The 20,151-nt window shown below is 60.6% G+C and overlaps 1 protein-coding gene and 1 non-coding gene across 24 annotated transcripts in view; both read left to right on the top strand.

Moving 5' to 3' along the window:
- TCF3 (transcription factor 3) overlaps nt 1–20,024 on the top strand; it is a 41,871-nt gene extending 21,847 nt beyond the window's left edge. For 2 of the 23 annotated variants that reach the window (XM_063719850.1, XM_063719841.1), the window contains 15 exons: nt 2,123–2,190; nt 3,797–3,929; nt 5,506–5,555; nt 7,109–7,211; nt 7,301–7,470; nt 7,555–7,687; nt 8,235–8,293; nt 8,380–8,458; nt 9,501–9,574; nt 9,878–10,036; nt 10,118–10,241; nt 13,822–13,957; nt 16,891–17,117; nt 17,478–17,623; nt 17,958–20,024. In XM_063719850.1, coding sequence (XP_063575920.1) covers nt 2,123–2,190; nt 3,797–3,929; nt 5,506–5,555; nt 7,109–7,211; nt 7,301–7,470; nt 7,555–7,687; nt 8,235–8,293; nt 8,380–8,458; nt 9,501–9,574; nt 9,878–10,036; nt 10,118–10,241; nt 13,822–13,957; nt 16,891–17,117; nt 17,478–17,620 — 1,658 coding nt within the window. In that variant the 3' untranslated portion in view covers nt 17,621–17,623; nt 17,958–20,024. Of the gene's footprint in view, nt 1–2,122; nt 2,191–3,796; nt 3,930–5,505; nt 5,556–7,108; nt 7,212–7,300; nt 7,471–7,554; nt 7,688–8,234; nt 8,294–8,379; nt 8,459–9,500; nt 9,575–9,877; nt 10,037–10,117; nt 10,242–13,821; nt 14,359–16,890; nt 17,118–17,477 lie in introns of those variants that run through there. The other 21 variants (XM_063719837.1, XM_054538595.2, XM_063719833.1 and 18 more) reach the window with 18 other exon arrangements.
- Nucleotides 13,048–13,151, top strand: LOC112130277 (U6 spliceosomal RNA). Its single transcript, XR_002912548.1, has one exon. It is a non-coding gene; the product is annotated as a U6 spliceosomal RNA (small nuclear RNA).
- Nucleotides 20,025–20,151: the final 127 nt, after the last annotated feature.

Here is a 20,151-nt window from a genome sequence, read left to right as displayed (position 1 = left end):
TGGAATTTGTGGTTTCGTCCCTCAGTCATCCTGGGATGCGGGATCCTTCCCTTCTCTGGAACCGGACGGTTTGAGGCAGTGTTTCTGCTGGGTTTTCGTGGTGCGGTGGGGGTGTGCGCTGCTTAGAAGCTGGGAGCTGTGGGGCACTGGACCTGCTGCAGGGCCCAGGTGCTCACCGTGTACCCGTCGGCATTGTTGGCTGGGGGGTAAACTGAGGCCCGGAGGACTTTGGGGGACCCAGCCTTTTCCCTGGACCCTGAGGGGCAGCCCCTGTTTGGGCCCCACAGTGGGGCAGGGATGGTCCTGTCTCTCTTTGCCCGGCCTAGGACTTAGAGTACAATAGAGTCAGTTGGTGTCCTGAGTAGGAAGCGAACAGCGTGAAGGTGGGGTGGGTGTGTCTGAGGGCCCACCACATGCCACGGGCGATTTCTGCCCATTCCCCATACGGGGTAGGTGAGGCCTGGCCCCGCCCCCTGCCTGGGGTGGCCCCTGCACCTGGGAGGCTGGTTCCCCACTGGCTGTTCCTCCCAGCCTCTTCCTCATACCCCCGATGGCCCCAGGCTGGGCAGGGCTGACGTGGGCAGTTCCCACGGCCCAGCCAGCAATGCCCAGAGCCCAGCCGTGTCCCACCTGCCGCCCCCACGCGTGGGGCCCGGGCCATAGCCAGGCAGCTTGGAGAGGGCAGGTGGGAGTCCCAGGGAGGCGCGGGGGGCTTTTGGCATAACCTCAGCGTCCTGTGGCCTCAGTTTTCTCACCCGAGGAGCCGGGCAAGTGACTGCTGTGGCTGGGTGTGGCCTGTGGGGTGGGTCGTGGCTGTCATCTTCCCCATGTCCCCCCGGGTCACCAAGATGAGAAAACGGGAGGCAAAAAACAGCAGCATTTGTTCCAGGAATTGGGAAATGGTTGAACTTTTAAAATTCAAAAATCAGGAAATTTTTTTCCTGGTGTGAGAATAACGTACATTACTCGATCGCGTGTTCCAGCCCCTCACAGCAGCCCCAGTCACATTCCGTGCCCAGCATCAGCCAGAAGGGGATTTAAGTGGCTCAGGTCCTGAGTAATCGGGGTGCCTGCTTCAGGCAAGGCTGGATCCAGGTGTCTCCGCATCAGCCCCAGGCCCTCCATGGTGGGGGCTCGCCCCGGCAGGCTGTCCCCCTCCGTAGCCCAGGCCCTCCATGCTGGGGGCTCGCCCTGGCCAGCTGTCCCCCCCTGTAGCCCCGAGGCCTCACCTGTCCTTTGTCACTGAGCGCCCCAGGGAAGTGCTCATTGGCGGAGCGCAGGTCACATGCTCATTCGTGAATGAACCCTGGCCTGAAGGCTGCGTGCTGGGCACTTTGTGGGAGCCTGTGCCGGGGAACCCAGGGGCCTGTGCGCTGAACCTGATGCGGTGTGCACAGGCCCCGGGGCTCCCTGCCAGGGCCCACAGGCCTGTCCCCTGGGACAGACAAATGCCTCTTAGCCCAGCACCCCAGGGCATCAGCCTCTCAATGCCTGAAACAGAGGAAACTGAGGCTCAGGAAGGGCAGGGGCCTGGCCAGCAGGAAGCAGGGCCCCTGTGAGCTCTCCTGTCCCCTTCTCGCCCTACCTCCGTGAGCTCTGCCGTCCCCTTCCCGCCTCACCCCCCGTGAGCTCTGCCGTCCCCTTCCCGCCTCACCCCCCCGTGAGCTCTGCCGTCCCCTTCCCGCCTCACCCCCCGTGAGCTCTGCCGTCCCCTTCCCGCCTCACCCCCCGTGAGCTCTGCCGTCCCCTTCCCGCCTCACCCCCCGTGAGCTCTGCCGTCCCCTTCCCGCCTCACCCCCCCGTGAGCTCTGCCGTCCCCTTCCCACCTCACCCCCTGGGCAGGGCTTATGTGGGCTGCAGATGCTCAGAGTTGGCCCTGAAATCATCGGGGACCCCTTCTTGTCCCCAAGCCTGTCGCTGGTGGGCAGGAGACGGGCACACTGAGGGCAGGGCTCTGTGGGAGATGGGCACACTGGGGTCAGGCTCTGCCAGCATCCTGCCGTGGCGCTCCCAGTCGTGTGCACTTACTGAGAGCCTATTGTGGGCACATGGCGGGCACTCGGGGGGCCCTCAGGATGTTCCTTGGGGTCACCTCCCACTAACCTTCCTTCTCCCCTTGTAGGCAAGAGCGGTGAGCGGGGTGCCTATGCCTCCTTCGGGAGAGACGCAGGTGTGGGCGGCCTGACTCAGGTGAGGGGCTCGGGCCGGGCTGGGGTGTATTTTAATTTTAAACAAATCTGTCACTCACTCACTCTGATCTGCAGAAGCTCTCCTGGCTCAGCTAGGTTCTGTTTGCTTCCTGATAGCAGCAAAACCAGGCTGGGCTTGGGCCAGGGTGGGCTGGGTGGGTATGGACCGGGAGGAATTGGGAGACAGCTGAGGACCAGGGAGGCCAAGGCCTGCGGGGCTGCCATGCTCAGCTGGAGGGGCTCAGTTGCCCTCTCCCCTGAGTGGCAGGCAGGAAAACAGCCCACGCAGCAGGACTTTGCAGGTGTGGACCCCCTGGGGAGCCCATACAACAGGCCCCTGTGCAGCCGAGATCGTCACCCACGCTGGCCCCAGTTGTGAGGCTGGGGGAGGATGTCGGGGGCTGTGACCAGCCACAGGGGTCCCGTGCAGCCGCCAGTGCTGGGCAGCCCCCAGGTTCCTCCCTCATCCCAGGACTTCATCTCTGTCCCCGCCGTCGGCTCCTGGCTCTCGGTGGGGCTCAGCCTTGTCACAGGTGGGGCCGTCTGTGTGCTCACTGTGCCCAAGCCAGAACAACAGCAGCCATGGTGATGGAGGGCCAGCCGGGTGCCAGGCTCTGCGCCAGGGGCAGATACGCGTTTCCCAATCAGTCCCCACAACGAGGGGCCGTGGCCTACGTGCCCATTTTACAGACAGGAATACGCAGGTGCCCGGGCTCCCCATCCGAGAAGCACAGCTAGGTCTTGGGCCCTGCTCTCTGGCGCTCCCTGGTGACTCATCGAGCCCTGCGGTGGCCACACAGGGTGCGGGTTCAGTACAGGCCGGGCCTCAGGAGAAGGCCCTGTCCTGGGTGCTGGGCCACCCCGTGGGGCCACTGGATGATGATAGAACAGATGATTCTTTTTTTTTTTTTTTTTTTTTTTTTGAGATGGAGTTTCGCTCTTATTGCCCAGGCTGGAGTTCAATGGCGCAATCTTGGCTCACCGCAACCTCCGTCTCCCGGGTTCAAGCGATTCTCCTGCCTCAGCCTTTTGAGTAGCTGGGATTACAGGCATGTGCCACCATACCCGGCTAATTTTGTATTCTTTGTAGAGACGGGGTTTCTCCATGTTGGTCAGGCTGGTCTTGAACTCCCGACCTCAGGTGATCCGCCCACCTCAGCCTCCCAAAGTACTGGGATGACAGGCGTGAGCCACCGTGCCCGGTCTTAGAACAGATGAAATGCAGGAGTCACACTAACACGTGCAGAATCCAGCCAAGGGTTTTACAAAACAAAACCAAAAAGATCGGAAGCAGCTGGGTGCACAGATGCTGAGCCACGCAGCTTTGTACTTTGCGTCTCAGAATCCGGGCAGCAGCCCCTTGGGTTAGCCACACTGGCATCTGTTTCTCATTCGTTCTTCGTGAAAACAGCAGTGTGGGATGCGGTCAGTCTCAAGTCAGAGAAACACGGCAGGTGTCACAGAGAAACGCCGTGAGCAGGCAGAAGGGGATCACCCACCGAGGGGCGGGTCCGAGCGGCTCCGGCCTTTGCAGTTTTTTTCTTGAATGGAACAGCCTGGGGTCTGGATGCCAGCTGGGCGCTTCTTGACCACCCGCTCCCCACCAGGCTGGCTTCCTGTCCGGCGAGCTGGCCCTCAGCAGCCCTGGGCCCCTGTCCCCTTCGGGCATGAAGGGGACCTCCCAGTACTACACCTCCTACTCTGGCAGCTCCCGGCGGAGAGCGGCAGACAGCAGCCTAGGTGAGCGGGGTCTGGCCAGGGCATTGGGGGCTTCAGGGAGGGAGCCTGCAAAGGGAGGTAGGGGGCCCCCCATTAGCTGAGGGCACCAGAGGGAGCAGACCCCGCACCTTCCAGGTCCTGGCTGGACGCCGGGCGCTCGGGCCGTGGGAGGGATGGACGGTGACGGGGGTCGAGGCCGGGGCCGGCAGGCGTGACAAGTCCAGGGAGAGGTTCCTACGAGCCTCTGGTCCCGAGGTTCCTGCGGCTGACAGGCGCGGGCTCTGCCATGTGCTTTCTGTGTAAGATGCCTCATGGGGCTGCATCGTGGCTCCTCTGCACTGAGCCCTGCTGCTCACGCCAGACAAAGCTTGCACACACGGGCATCCCCCGCGAGGCACATCACAGCCTCGGGCTCAGGAGCACTGGACGGCACCTTGAACTACCCGGGGCCCATTCCAGGCAGCGCAGTCACCAGGCATGGTGGCACTCACCTGGGGTCCCAGCTTCTCTGGAGGCCGAGACAGGAGGATCACTTGAGGCCAACAGCTGCAAACCATTCTGGGCAACATAGGGAGATCCCATCTTTGCAAAAAATTTTAAAAATTAGCTAAGCATCGTGGCACACTCCTGTGGTCCCAGCTACTCAGGAGGCTGAGGCAGGAGGATGGTTTGACCCTGGGGGTTCGAGGCTGCAGTGAGCTGCGATCGCACCATTGCACTCCAGCCTGAGCAACAGTGCAAGACCCTGCCTGAAAAAAATAAGCGTGAAATCACCCACAAAACACAAAAACGTAAAAGATCGTGCCTCTGAATAGACCAAGGACAGGAGCCCCGTGATGCGGGAGGAGGCCTCTGTTCCGCCTCGGCTGGGCACGTGCGCCTGGGCCACTCGAACTTTTCCCACTCTGCACACATCCGTGAGTGATCAGGAAGGCGCCTGAGTGCTGGTTTCCGGGTTATGGATTTTATCCTGTGGGCGAGTTTGCAAACAGCAGCCCCGAGTGGTGAGGCCTGACTGCATGTGATAGTCGGGGCCGTCTTGGAAGGAGGGTGGGGCAAAGGGGCTTCTCAGCAGAGCCTTGGCTCAGAATCCACCAACTCCTCGTTTTCTGAACTGCGCATCACAGGAGAAAACCGTTGTGGTTCTTTTACATCTTGAGAGCCATGTAGATAGATCCAAGGCTTTTTGTTGTTGAGTTTTTGAGACGGAGTCTCTCTCTGTCACCCAGGCTGGAGTGCAGTGGAACGATCTTGGCTCACTGCAACCTCCGCCTCCCGGGTTCAAGTGATTCTCCTGCCTCAGCCTCCCGAGTAGCTGGAATTATAGGATCCCGCCACCACACCCGGCTACTTTTTGTATTTTTAGTAGAGACGGGGTTTCACTGTGTTGGCCAGGATGGTCTCGATCTCTTGACCTCGTGATCTGCCTGCCTTGGCCTCCCAAAGTCCTGGGATTACAGGCCTGAGGCACCGCGCACGGCCGACTCGAGGTTTTTAATTTTTGAAACGGGAATTGTGAGGGTCTCTCCTCCAGGGTGTAGGGCAGGGGCTGTTCTCATGGCTGGTGGCCGGTTCTCACCCCTTTTGCTCCTAACAGACACGCAGCCCAAGAAGGTCCGGAAGGTCCCGCCGGGTCTTCCATCCTCGGTGAGTCGCACGAGGGAGAAGGGACCCCACAGCTCGCCAGTGGCAGTGCCAGGCCCTGGCGAAGCTTGGGAACACACATGGAGGGGTGGGCCCTGAGTGGACAGGTCCCCTGTGATTTCTGAGCCAAGGCCTGAGCTCTGACCCGAGCTCTGACCTGAGGCCGCCTCCAAGGGAAGGCAGGGAAGTTCTTCCCTAGGTCCACCCTCTGTCTGTCTGGTTTTGAGAGAAAGGCAGTTCTGGTGGCTGAGGCCCCTTTAGAAAGGGCACAATTGGGCCGGGTGCGGTGGCTCACGCCTGTCATCCCAGCACTTTGGGAGGCTGAGGCGGGTGGATCACCTGAGGTCAGGAGTTCTAGATCAGCCTGGCCAACATGGTGAAACCCCATCTCTACTAAAAATACAAAAATTAGCCGGGTGTGGTGGCGGGCGCCTGTAATCCCAGCTACTTGGGAGGCTGAGGCAGAAGAATCGTTTGAACCCAGGAGGCAGAGGTTGCAGGGAGCCAAGATCGTGCCGTTGCACTCCAGTCTGAGCAACAGAGTGAGACTCCCTCTCAAAAAAAGAAGGGGGGGGGCCTGCAATTGGGGCTCCCTGTTACATCCTCACGGGTTCAGGCTGCCCCGCATCGCTGCCTCCCTGCCAGACCCTGCACATGGTCCAGGCTGCTGTGCCACACTCCTGCGGTCTCATCTCGCAGGAGATGAGAGGAGGGAGAGGGAATTTGCCGATTCCCTGGCTCAGTAGCCACCAACCACCCTCTGCACAGCGCCTGTGCTGGCCCCAAGAGCCCTGGGCATACGTCTCCTCACTCCTTGAGCCGACCAGCTCCCCACAGGCCTGGGTTTGGGGTTAGAGTCAGGCTGGCTTCCCAGGCCAAAGGCATGGTCAGGCTCTGCTCCCAACAGTATAGCTCACTCCCCTCCTTCCTCCGGGTGTACTTTCTCTGCACTGAAACCGCCCCCCAGTTTCTTACAACATCAGGCCCACCTGGCACACTTCCCACTCCAGCACAGTGGCAGACGTTACCAACTGGCCCCAGCCCCACAGTCCAGGCAGTGCCAGCCAGTCAGAGCTGGCGCTAATCACAGACCACTCTTCCTGTTATTTTAGTGAAGGACGAATGTTGCTCTGGGGCCAAGGGAAGCTCAGCACTGGAGGATTGATTCCAGCTGGGGAACAAGGGAGAAGGATGGGATGGGGGTGTTGGAGCTGGGGTTTTGATGGGTCAATAGGAGTTCTCTGGATTAAGGAGGAAAAAGGCTTAGTAGGCAGAGCCAGATCCAAGTCCTCAAGTACAAAGGTCAGAAGTTCAGGGAGGCGGGGGTTGGGGGCTGGAAAAGGAGTAGAAGAGAGACCAGGACACCATAAGAACCTCAAACTTGGCCAAGGGGCTGGGATTACCTAAAGAGGGGGGTGGCTTTACAGGGAAGGGAAACGGGGTGGTAGATGTGCTACCAGGAGAAGGGGACAGGAGGTCAGCAAGGTGTGTTGGCTGATTGACCCCGCGTGGCCCCTCCGTCCTGACTGCACCCCCCACCGCCCACCCGCCCACAGGTGTACCCGCCCAGCTCAGGTGAGGACTACAGCAGGGATGCTGCCACCTACCCATCCGCCAAGACCCCCAGCAGCGCCTATCCCGCCCCCTTCTACATGGCAGGTACATGGCAGGGCGGGGGCTTGCCAGGGACGGTGGGGCAGGGCTGGGGTTCCCCACCCAGCCCCTGCCTTACCAGCCCCCCTCTGCAGATGGCAGCCTGCACCCCTCAGCAGAGCTCTGGAGTCCCCCAGGCCAGGCGGGCTTCGGGCCCATGCTGGGTGGGGGCTCATCCCCGCTGCACCTCCCGCCCGGCAGCGGCCCCGTGGGCAGCAGTGGAAGCAGCAGCACATTTGGTGGCCTGCACCAGCATGAGCGCATGGTAGGACCCAGGGCAGGGGGCAGGGGGTGGGCGGAGGGTGGCAGTGCCCCATCTAACCCACCCTCCTCCTGCCTGACCCCCCAGGGCTACCAGCTGCACGGAGCAGAGGTGAATGGTGGGCTCCCATCTGCATCCTCCTTCTCCTCGGCCCCCGGAGCCACGTACGGCGGCGTCTCCAGCCACACGCCACCTGTCAGCGGGGCCGACAGCCTCCTGGGTATGGCCCCTCCGTGGGATGCAGCCTCTCCGAGGGGACACAGCTCCAGGCAGGGCCTGGGTGGGCTCAGTGGGGGGTGGCGAGGACCACGGGAGGCACAGGCGCGTTTGCTGGCCCTGAGAGCAGGTTGTCGTCAGTTCTCATCGTCTGCTGTCTGCAGGGCCTGCCACGTGCGTTGGGCTTGGGATGTCTGGAAACAGATCTTTGAGGAGCGGCTTTCCCGCCTTACAGCTGGGAAACAGGCTCAGAGAGGGACTCACTCACTGAGGCCCAGAGAGGGACTCACCCACCCAGGCCCAGAGGGGGACTCACCCACCCAGGCCCAGAGGGGGACTCACCCACCCAGGGTCCCCTGCCAGCAGCCTGTCCCCAGTGCCTCAACCCCTGCGGAGGCCAGTTTCAGGGGGTCAGACAGAAACCGGACCTGAGTCAGGCTGCTCTTCCCGGCGCAGCGGTGTCTGTGCGGGACTGCAGAACGCAGGAGAGCTTGCCATCGGCGGTGGCACCCAGGCCGGGCTGCAGGGGCCTCACCTCTTTCCACCCACAGGCTCCCGAGGGACCACAGCTGGCAGCTCCGGGGATGCCCTTGGCAAAGCACTGGCCTCGGTGAGGCGTGGGGCATGGGGGGTGGCCAGGCAAGTGACCTGAGAGGCCGGCCCCTGACCGCCCATCTCTCCCGTTCCTACTCACAGATCTACTCCCCAGATCACTCAAGCAATAACTTCTCGTCCAGTCCCTCCACCCCTGTGGGCTCCCCCCAGGGCCTGGCAGGTCTGTGAGGGTTTGGCGGGGGAGGGGAGGCTGGTTCTGGTGCCTGCGCCTTGCTGGGATAGGCAGGCAGGTGGGAGGGAGCAGATCGCCCCCAGGGGCCCGTGGCCTCTCTGGTCAGGAACCGACAGTGGAAGGGAGTCCCCCGTGGGCCTGTGTTCCACTGGGCAATCCAGGAAAGCTGCCTGGTGGAGGCAGCCTCCAAGCCAGCCCTCCAAGGCTATAGCACGTAACCAGGCCAGTGAGGGAGGGCTGGGAGGTGGCATCCAGGTTAGGTCACAGCACCAGGAGGCAGGACCTGGCAGTTCACACTGCGTGAACACGAGGGGACACTGGCGTGCCCAGCAGCTCCCAGATCTGATGGGGCCAGCGGCGCCAGGGCTGTGGCCTGGACTCTAGAATGTGTGCGTGTTGCCATTTGCTCACCCACCGGGTATTTATTAGGTACTGACTGTTTCCCTGCGTGGCGCTCTGGCACGGGGGGGGCAGACCCTCCTATCCCTGTGAGGTCGTGCTTGCTTATCGGCAGGGGGTGGGAGGCAGGTACAGGAGGAGGGGGAGTGAGCGCTGGAGGTTTCCAGAAGGTCTGGGTGGTTAAAAACACCCGTGAGTCCTCACCTGTGCCCCATGGGAAGTGCCAGGAACCCTCACTTCATCTCGGCCTGTCTGGTCCCACCTGGAGCTTGCCGCTTCTTTGCCTGCTGTTGGAGCCCAGAGTGGGTCAGCCAGGGTGGGGCAGCATGGGGAGGAGCCCCCTACTGTGTGCTGCCGAGCCACTTTATCCTCTGGGTGGGGAGTTGGATTTTGTAGATGGGGAAACTGAGGCTCAGGGATGGGAATGGCAATACCCACTGGGCACCCAGCGTCCCTGCCTGGTGGCGCTGAGAGCAGCTTTGCATCGGTGTGGGGTGCCCTGGAATGCCCATCGTGGGCATCACCGGAGGCTGGACAGGCGGGGCGGTTCATGAATCCCTCCCCATGGGCATCAGGCCATGCTCACACCCTGCCCCCTGCACCCCATTCATGTACCCCCACCCCCTTCCAGGGACGTCGCAGTGGCCTCGAGCGGGAGCCTCCGGTGCCTTATCGCCCAGCTACGACGGGGGTCTCCACGGCCTGGTGAGCGCCCGCCCTGCCCCGCCCCACCCTTCCCCGACAGAATTTGCAGGACAGATGCCCCTTAAGAAGGAGAAACTTTTTAGTTAATTTCTCGTAAATAAGCCCCAAGCTGTTACTGAGGCCTCGTGGCCACCAAGGCACACATTTTGTGTGTGTGCTCCCGGACGCCATATGCCTGGCATTACGCAGCTTCTTGGGGAAGGGGAAATGGGACCACCGGCCACTTGTTTGCAGAAGGGACATGAATGGGGGCCTGTGGGGTCCTGCGGCTCGGGCCCCTCACCACCCATCCCCACCCTGCAGCAGAGTAAGATAGAAGACCACCTGGACGAGGCCATCCATGTGCTCCGCAGCCACGCCGTGGGCACAGCCGGCGACATGCACACGCTGCTGCCTGGCCACGGGGCGCTGGCCTCAGGTTTCACTGGCCCCATGTCGCTGGGCGGGCGGCACGCAGGCCTGGTGAGCGCTGGGCAAGGGTGGGGCTGGGCAGTGGGCGGGGACCTGGCTTCCCCTGACGCGCCCCTCTCTCCACGCCTGCAGGTTGGAGGCGGCCACCCTGAGGACGGCCTTGCAGGCAGTACCAGCCTCATGCACAACCACGCGGCCCTCCCCAGCCAGCCAGGTGCCCTCCCTGACCTCTCTCGGCCTCCCGACTCCTACAGTGGTAAGCCCTTGAGTTGGGGACTGTCCAAGCCCTTGCGTTTGGGACTGTCCAAGCCCTTGAGTTGGGGACTGTCCAAGCCCTTGAGTTGGGGACTGTCCAAGCCCTTGAGTTGGGGACTGTCCAAGCCCTTGTGTTTGGGACTGTCCAAGCCCTTGAGTTTGGGACTGTCCGACCCTTGGTTCCAGGTGGGGAAACTGAGGCACGCCAATGGTGGGAGTCAGGGTGGGAGCCCAGGGCAGGTGCGGTCACCATGGGGGCACCTGGTGACACGGGTGCCCCAGTCAGCAACTTCAGGAGGGTGGGTGAGACCAGTGGGGCTGGCGTTGGCCCTGGGCGTGTGAGGTGGACGGCTCTGGGCTGCCTCTTCATTCACCTGCTCCCAGATGCTGTGTGTCTAGCAGCGCTCGGCACTGGGGAAGGGGGGCGAGGGGTGCAGCAGGATGCCTCTGCCTCAGGGGAGACAGACCAGGAGCTCGCTGCACGGCACAGGTGCGAGGGAGAAGGAACGAAGTGCCTGGGGTGGGTTGGGGGTTTTGTATGGCTTTGAAGATGGTGGCCCGGGAGGCCACAAGGTGATGTTTGGGCAGCGTCTGGGAGGAGGCAAGAGTAGGCAAGTACCTGGAGGAGGAGGGTTTCAGACAGAGGGTGCAGTCCAGGCAAAGGCCCTGGGGCTGGACTGCACCTGGGAGGAACAACCAGGAGACCCGTGGGGTTGGAGCAGAGTGAGGAGGGGGAGAGAGGGAGGGGGAGGGCAGGGAGAGGAGGGCAGGTCAGGTCATGCAGGGCCTTGTGGGCTGCAGGGAGGACTTGGGACTTGACTATCAGAGAGGTGGCAGCCATGGGGGGCTGCGGGCCGAGGAGGGATGGGACCTGACCCAGGTGCTCACAGATACTCTCTGGTGGCTGCTTGGAGAATAGACTATGAGTGGCACTGGGGGACCAAGGCAGAGGCCACGGGGCTGGTCCAGGGGCCTTGGAGGGGTGAGCAGTGGGTGGGCCCTGCGTCTCCTGAAGGCGGGGCCCACAGGATTTGTGATGGACAGAACTTGAGGGTGAGAGAAGGCAGGGCGGCTCTGGGATTTCTGGCCCGAGCTGTGGGTGACAGTGGGGCTGGGAACTCCATAAGGAAGGGGACAAAGGAACAGGTTGGGGACAAATCTGGACCTGGGCCTGGGGATTGTCGAGCATCTCAGACACCCATGAGAGGCCCAGGAGAAGGCGGGGTCATTGTGGGCCCTGTCCTGGCCCTGTCCCCTCCACCACCCCAGGAATCCTGCCTGCCTTCCAGGCAGCCTTTCCAAGTACCTTGATTTTATCACCCCTAGGCCAGGGCATCTCACCACAGCGGCTCTGCCCCCAGGGTACACTGGGTGATGCCTGGGGACATCTGCAGTTGTCAGGGCTGAGGGGTGCTCCTGGCATGGAGTAGGTGGGGGCCAGGGATGCTGCTCAGCACCCTGCAGTGCCCAGGACGGCCCCACCCCAGAGAAGGGTCCGGACCCACAGGTCAGCAGTTTCCAGGGGCGGCCCCAAGCTTAGTCTTTCACCCGTAGGTTCCCCTCTGTTTCCTTCCTGTCCTTCACTTCATGTGCCCAGGCCTGGGCTGGTCCTGGTGGCTGGCGTTGGCCGATTGCAGCAGAGTTCACTGTGGGGAGTGGACGAATTTCTGAGTCTCCCCCTCAGGGTACGGGGGTCTCAAGGGATGGAAGCTGGTTTGCTCCGTGTGAGCCCTGACTCTTGATTCCTGGACTCCCCGATCCCGGGTTTTGGGGGTGGCCCAGGCCCTGCCGAACGCAGAGTGGCTGCATTCGTTTGGGGCAGCTGTGTGCCCTTAAGCCACATGTTTTGCAATTATTGTTCTTGAGCTTCATGAACACAGCGTCCCACTAGCGTGTTCTTTACACCCTGGTTTGCTGGCTCATGTTGTGTGTGGGGTACATGTGTGAGCAGCTGGGGTCCCATTGTGAGTGTGCCATTGGCCCTGGCCCGGGCGTGGGGCACTAGGTCATTCCAACATCGTGCTTTCCTGCCAGCCTGCTGATCCAAGGGTGTGATACACCTGTCATCAATTCAGAGGAAAGGCTGATGAATTATTTTCCAAAGCAGCCAAGTTGCCCTCCCATAGACAAGATTTTGAATGTTCAGCTCCCTCAACTTTGCTAGCTCACTGGGTATGAAAGGGTAGCGCAAAGCCGCCCTAATTTGCATTTCCTTAATCTCTTGATGCGCTGAAGCGGACTTCCACGTGTTTTTGGCCATGTGGTTTCCTTGTCTGTGAGATGCCTTTTTGGGTACCTTGCTTATTTTTCTACTGAGCTACTTTCTTTTTGTCCATTGATTTGTCAGAGTTTTTTATATATGTGGGAGATCACCTCCTGGTTGGCTACATCTATGGTGGGTGTCTTCTATTCTTCGGCAGATGCTTTCATTTTCCTGGTATCTTTGCTGATCAGGAACTCTCAATTCTGATATAGTCAAGCTTACTGATTTTTGTTTTTTCTTTTTTACTTGTTTTGTTTTGTTGAGACAGGGTCTCACCCTGTCACACAGAGTGCAGGGGCGTGATCACAGCTTACTGTAGCCATGACCCCCTGGCCTCAAGTGATCCTCCCACCTCAGCCTCCCAAAGTGCTGGGATCATACGCATGAGCCAGCCACGGTGTCCAGCCTGTGTTCTTTTAAAAGTGCTGGGATCACAGGCATGAGCAAGCCACGGTGCCTGGCCTGTGTTCTTTTAAAATTGCTGGGATTACAGGCATGAGTGAGCCACGGTGCCCAGCCTGTGTTCTTTTAAAAGCAGCTCTTTGAGCACTTGCTTGGACAGCTCTTGGACTAAAATGAGAATGATAGAGATTAGCATGGCATCTGCACAAGGGTGACATGGAAATTCCTGAAGTGTTCCAAAGTTTTTTTCTTTTTTTTTTATTTTTGAGACGGAGTCTCGCTCTGTCACCCAGGCTGGAGTACAGTGGCACAATCTTGGCTCACTGCAACCTCCGCTTCCTGGGTTCAAGTGATTCTCCTGCCTCAGCCTCCCAAGTAGCTGGGATTACAGGCATCTGCCACCACAGCCGGCTAATTTTTTGTATTTTTAGTAGAGATGGGGTTTCACCATGTTAGCCAGGATGGTCTTGATCTCCTGACCTCGTGATCCACCCGCCTCGGCCTCCCAAAATGCTGGGATTACAGGTGTGAGCCGGTGTGAGCCACTGTGCCCATCCGAAGCGTTCCATATTTTTAAGTTAATGATTACAATTTACTTTCCCCAAAAAAGAAGAGTGTTCTTTTAGCATCTTAGTAGATTCCTGCCCTTGAGTTGCTGCAGAATTTCTACACAGTTTGTTCCAAAGGTGGTAAAACTGTTTCCCTTTCATCTTGTGGTCCTTAATCTGTCTGGCATTGGTAGCTACACATGGCGTGAGGTAGGGATCCAGTTCTGGTTGTTGGTTTTTTGTTTTTATTTTTGGCCAAGACCTGGTTTTTCCAGGGAAAGCCCAAGCACCTCACCACAGGAGCACAAAGAGATATGTCAGTTGGCCCCGGAGGCCGATGCAGGCCCCTGACCCCAGGCCTGTTGCAGGGCTAGGGCGAGCAGGTGCCACGGCGGCTGCCAGTGAGATCAAGCGGGAGGAGAAGGAGGACAAGGAGAACACGTCGGCGGCTGACCACTCGGAGGAGGAGAAGAAAGAACTGAAGGCCCCCCGGGCCCGGACCAGGTGCCAACCCACCCCTCGGCCCTCCCCACCCCCACCCCATCAGGACGCACATGTGCACAGGCCACACGCACACCGCACCCACACTGGGAGGCCGTCGGCGGGCCCCACGCTCTTCCCCCAACCTCACTGTCTCCCTCTGGCCCCCTCCCGGCGCCCTCCCCATAGCCCAGACGAGGACGAGGACGACCTTCTCCCCCCAGAGCAGAAGGCCGAGCGGGAGAAGGAGCGCCGGGTGGCCAATAACGCCCGAGAGCGGCTGCGGGTCCGTGACATCAACGAGGCCTTTAAGGAGCTGGGGCGCATGTGCCAACTGCACCTCAACAGCGAGAAGCCCCAGACCAAACTGCTCATCCTGCACCAGGCCGTCTCGGTCATCCTGAACTTGGAGCAGCAAGTGCGAGGTCAGTGGGGGCGCGGGCCACCAGCGTCCCCGCAGCGCCACCCTCCCTCGTGTTGCTGCCCTCGCTCTCCTTCCCCGCCCGCCTTCCCGGAGCCAGCCCTCGCTCTGCAGCAGTTGCCTCCTTGCAGTGACTGTGCCCTTCACCCCCCTGACCGCACCGCCATGACTGTCCCCTCCTGACTGCCGGCCCTTCTCCCTGCCTGCCTCAGCATCCCCTCCACAGTGGGAGGACTGGACTCTTTCTGGACCCCTAGTCCTGCAGGCCTGGGCTCTGTGGCTCAGAACTGCATCTCCTGGTTCCAAGGGCTCCCACCCGCCCTGGTCCTCCTTTCTTGGGAAGCCCAGAACCCAGCTCACAAGGCCAGTGTCCCGCGAGCCCAGAGACAGGAGCTGGTGTGCAAACCACCCTGGCCCCTTCCCCTCAAGCAGATGCCACGCAAGGCCACATGAGCCCGTCCCCTGCCTCTGACTCAGTTTCCCTATCTGAAGGTGGGTGTTAATCACCCCCATTTCCCAGGACCAGGGGGATGAAGGATGCAGACAGACCTTGCCCCCACCCCCAGATGTGAGCTGACTCCTTCCCCCTGCTGGTGGCTGCTTCCTTAACTCCTTCCTTTCCTCGCCTGCACCCCGTTAACCCTTTCTCTCCTGCAGCACTGTTGCTGGGACCGGAGCCAGAGCCCCGGCCCGGCCCACCCGCTGTCCCCTCAGCTCTAAGGTTTCCAAGTCTCCGCAGCCGTGTGTGGCACGCCTCGCGCCCCCCAAGCCCGCCTCTCTGCTGTCTGCCTTCCGCTCTCCCCTCCATCCCACCCGTCCGTCCCTCTGCTTCCCGTGGCAGCCCCTCCTCACCTCGCACTTGCTGCCCGAGCACCGGGAGCGGCTGGGCTGCAGCCTCAGGGCGTTTCCTCCCCCAAAGCCCCCGTCAGGGCTTGCGGGAAGAAACCAGACCCGGGGGCACGCAGCCCCTGGTCCTGTCAGTTTGGTCTGTGCGCTTGTCCTGGGCTCCAGGGGCCGCCCCCGCCACCTGGAGGGATCCCCTCAGGCCCCTAAGGCAGGGTGGTCGGGCAGGTGGGTGAGGCAGCCCCCTAGAGACTAAGACGGCACCAGGCATGCTGGGCACTGGGCCAGGCCTTCGCCCATTTCATCTTCACCACAACCCGGAGCAGTGGGTGCCCTGATGGGGACCGGCATCCATTCTACCAAGTAGGAAGCCGGGGAACAGAGCCAGGGAACAGAGCGAGGTCACCCGTGCAGGGCCATGCAGCCCAGAGGCCTGGGCCAGGACCCGCACCCCCGTGGCAGCAGCAACAGTGCCCACTCGCCAGCTGCATGCTGCTCGGCCGGAGAGGGGGCTCAGCCTTGGGCCTGACACAGAACAGGCTCTTGGAACCTCAGAGCTCCTACTGCGACCATTCACAGTGGCAGTGACAACGGGGTTCCTGGAGGCCTAGGGAGCCGGCCTTCCCAGCCAGGGGCAGGTGCTACAGGGAGAGCTCATCTTGGGGCAGCCGGAGTTCACTGTAGGGGGCGGGTGCATTTCTGAGGCTCCTCCTCAGGGTGTGGGGGTCTCGGGGGATGGGAGCTGGTTTGCTCCATGTGAGCCCTGACTGTGAGTCCTGGACTCCCCAGTCCCGGGTTTTTGGAGTGGCCCAGGCATTTGCCTGCTGAGCCCGTGTCTTCAAGGCCTCCTCTGTCCACAGTAGGTCTGGCCAGGCCTAGTTGTCCATCACCCCGCAAGTGGCTGCTCTGAACAGGGAAAGTCATCATCTTGGGAGGGAAGAGCAAAGGGAGGAGCAGGCACTGGGCCTCCCCTGCCCCCAGCCCTGCCCTGGGGCCCACAGAATGAGCAGGATCAAGGGAGAAGCAGTTACCCTGTGGGCTCCCAGACGGGGAAGCAGGGCCCCACCTCCCTCCACAGAAACGTCTGGGAACAGTCAGACCTTGGTTATTCTTGGGTGTGACCACATCCACAGCCTCCCCTAGAGCTGAGTCTGAGGGCACTTGCACCTGGGCAGCCAGTCGCGAGCACACGCAGGCGCCCCACCATGGGGCTCTGCTGCATTGCAGGGAGCACATTCCCCGTGCGCACAGAGGAGCACATTTTCATGCATTTGACAACACACACATCAGCATGTGGACCTGTACTGCTGCCCACACCAACACCAGGCGTGTACCCCCACTGTTGGCCACACCAACACCAGGCGTGTACCCCCACTGCTGCCCACATCAATACCAGGCGTGTACCCGCACTGCTGTCCATACCACTAGCCATGTACCCGCACTGCTGTGCCTGACACCACCCGTGTAACTGCACTGCTGCCCACACCAACACCAGCCGCATGCCCACACTGCCGTGCCCACCAACATAAGCCGTGTACCTGTATTGCTGTGCACACCCACACCAGCCGTGTACCTGCACTGCTGCCCACACCAGCACAAACACAAGTAGCTGGATACCCTCTCCACAACCCAGCCCTGCCCTCCCACCCAGCCTTGGCGCATCACTAACAGAGGCCTCGGTGCTGTGACCCAGCAGTACGGACGAGGTGCTGTCCCTGGAGGAGAAAGACCTGAGGGACCGGGAGAGGCGCATGGCCAATAACGCGCGGGAGCGGGTGCGCGTGCGGGATATTAACGAGGCCTTCCGGGAGCTGGGGCGCATGTGCCAGATGCACCTCAAGTCGGACAAAGCGCAGACTAAGCTGCTCATCCTGCAGCAGGCCGTGCAGGTCATCCTGGGGCTGGAGCAGCAGGTGCGAGGTAGGCTCCCCGGCCAGGGCTGCCCCAGCACCCTCTCCCTTCCCCCACACCCAGGTGCAGATGCCTGGGTCCTCCTGTGCTTGCCGCCCCCGGACTCTGTCCATGTCTGTCTTTGTGGCTGGACTCGGACCCAGTGACGTTCCCCAGACGCCCCCTGCTACCCACTCTCTCCTTTACAATCCTCCACCCCATCCCCCCACCCTTCTCAAGGAAGGAGGTGAGAGCCGGAAATACAGGAGGCCACATGTGACGGGGCCCTGCCCCCACTCCCTCCTCCCTGACATCCTACCCCGCAATCCCACCTCACATCTTCCTCCTCCCTGGGACCGTCTCCCACAGAGCTCTCCCCCCTCCCCCCAGAGCGGAACCTGAATCCCAAAGCAGCCTGTTTGAAACGGCGAGAAGAGGAAAAGGTGTCGGGTGTGGTTGGAGACCCCCAGATGGTGCTTTCAGCTGCCCACCCAGGCCTGAGCGAAGCCCACAACCCCGCCGGGCACATGTGAAAGGTATGTCTCCGTGGGACGAGCCACCCGCTCTCAGCCCTGTGTGCTGGGCCCAGAACGGCCACTCGAGACCCCGGGCTTCATCCACGCTCACACCTCACACACCTGTTGTCAGCATCGAGCCAACGCCAACCTGACGGGGTTCGGAGTGATGGGGGCGGCCAAGGTGACACTGGGTCCAGGAGCTTCCTGGGGCCCTGGCCTGCCACTCACTGGCCTCGCTCCCCCTGTCCCCGAATCTCAGCCACCATGTCACCCTGTGACCTGTCCCATGGATCCTGAAACTACATCTTGGCCCTGTTGCCCGGGCTGACAGGAGCATTTTTTTTTTTTCCAGTAAACAAAACCTGAAAGCAAGCAACAAAACATACACTTTGTCAGAAAAGAAAAAAAATGCCTTAACTATAAAAAGCGGAGAAATGGAAACATATCACTCAAGGGGGATGCTGTGGAAACCTGGCTTATTCTTCAAAAGCCACCAGCAAATTGTGCCTAAGCGAAATATTTTTTTTAAGGAAAATAAAAAGAACATTAGTTACAAGATTTTTTTTTTCTTAATGTAGATGAAAATTAGCAAGGATGCTGCCTTTGGTCTCTGGTTTTTTTTAAGCTTTTTTTGCATATGTTTTGTAAGCAACAAATTTTTTTGTATAAAAGTCCCGTGTCTCTCGCTATTTCTGCTGCTGTTCCTAGACTGAGCATTGCATTTCCTGATCAACCAGATGATTAAACGTTGTATTAAAAAGACCCCGTGTAAACCTGAGCCCCCCCGCCCCCCCGGAAGCCACTGCACACAGAACGGGGACAGGCGGCGGGTCTTGTTTTTTTGATGTTGGGGATTCTCCTCTTGGTTTTGTCACGTGGAAAGTGATGCGTGGGCATTCCCTGATGAAGGCACCTTGGGGCTTCCCTGCCGCATCCTCTCCCCTCAGGAAGGGGGCTGACCTGGGCTTGGGGGAAGGGACGTCAGCAAGGTGGCTCTGACCCTCCCAGGTGACTGCCAAGCAGCTCTGGCCCCCAGGGCTACCCCACACGATGCCCTCCCCAGGCCCCCATAAGCTGCTCTCCCTTGGAACCTGCACACCTTTCTGAAATGGGGCATTTTGTTGGGACCAATGACCCCTGGCATGGGGACCACACCCTGGAGCCCGGTGCTGGGGACCTCCTGGACACCCTGTCCTTCACTCCTTTGCCCCAGGGACCCAGGCTCATGCTCTGAACTCTGGCTGAGGGGATGCTGCTCAGGAGCCAGCACAGGACACCCCCCACCCCACCCCAGCATGTCCCCATTACACCGGAGGGCCATTGTGACGTAGACGGGATGCCAGGGGCCTGGCCAGCCTCCCCCAACGCTGGGGAGCATCCCTGGGCCTGGGGCCACACCTGCCGCCCTCCCTCTGTGGGGTCCAAGGGCAAAAGTGGCTGGAGCCGGGAGACTGTGCTGGTCTGAGCCCCACGAAGGCCTTGGGCTGCGCGTCCCACCCTGCTGCAGAACCAGCAGGGTGGCCCCTCGGGCCCATCTGTGTCCCGTGTCTCAGCACCCAGGCCTCTCTCCAGTCTCCTTTTCTGGTCTTTTGCCATGAAGGTAACCAGCTCATCCCAGCTGGCTGGGGACTGTGTGGGGTTTAAAACTACAAGTCTCCTACCCCGGGATCCCATCCAGTTCCACACAAACTAGGGCGATGGTCACTGTGGCACCCAGATGTAGGCCTGGCTAGCTGGGCGCCTTCATGTGCTCTTCAGGCCCCTCCCTGCATTGAGGCCTTGTGGACCCCTGGGCTGGCTGTGCTCACCCCAGCAGCAGGTCCGGCGTCTCCCCCCGTGCCACCCCTGAGACTCCCACCGTTACCCCCAGGAGATTCTGGACTGCCTGACTCCCCTCCCCAGACTGTCTTGGGAGCCTGGGCCCCATGGCAGATTCAAGGGAAACCGCAAGGCCAGCTCAATGCCTGGGATCTGCCCCCAGTCCAGGCCAGGCGGAGGGGAGGGGCTGTCTGGCTGCCTCTCCCTTCTCAGTGGCTTCCCCTGCGCCCCGGGTGTTTGATCTCTTAAGGGAACCTGCGTCTCCCTCTTGTTTTGCTCCTGGCCCTGCTCCTAGGTCTGGGTGGGCAGTGGCCCCGTAGCCTCTGGAACTGTGAGTTCTGCGTAGAATTTAAACGAGATTCACCCAGCGCGAGGAGGAAGAAACGGCAGTTCCGGGGAACCACAATTATGGGGGGGTGGGGGATGTGCTCTGAGTGCCTCAAGATGATTTTCAAAAAAAATTTTTTTAAAATAATTTTATACATGTCAACACAGCTGGCTGGATTATTGGGACTTTTAAACGATCCTCTTTCAAGTGGATTCAGAGACCTGTCCTGTATATAACAGCATTGTAGCAATAAATGTGACATTTTGTAACGATGCTCTGCAGTCCCCGGGTTCTTTCTGGTGTCACATGTTTAGGAAGGGAAGTTGGGGGCAGGGTCAGAGGTCTTGCGCTAAATTCTCAGCCCCTGACGTTGACCTTGGGTGCAGCAAGGACCGTGGTC

The sequence above is a fragment of the Pongo abelii genome, chromosome 20 (genome assembly GCF_028885655.2).
Source record: "Pongo abelii isolate AG06213 chromosome 20, NHGRI_mPonAbe1-v2.0_pri, whole genome shotgun sequence".
NCBI classification, from domain to species: domain Eukaryota; kingdom Metazoa; phylum Chordata; class Mammalia; order Primates; family Hominidae; genus Pongo; species Pongo abelii.
Note: the sequence above shows the minus strand (reverse complement) of the source record. Positions and strands in the feature narration are given on the sequence as shown.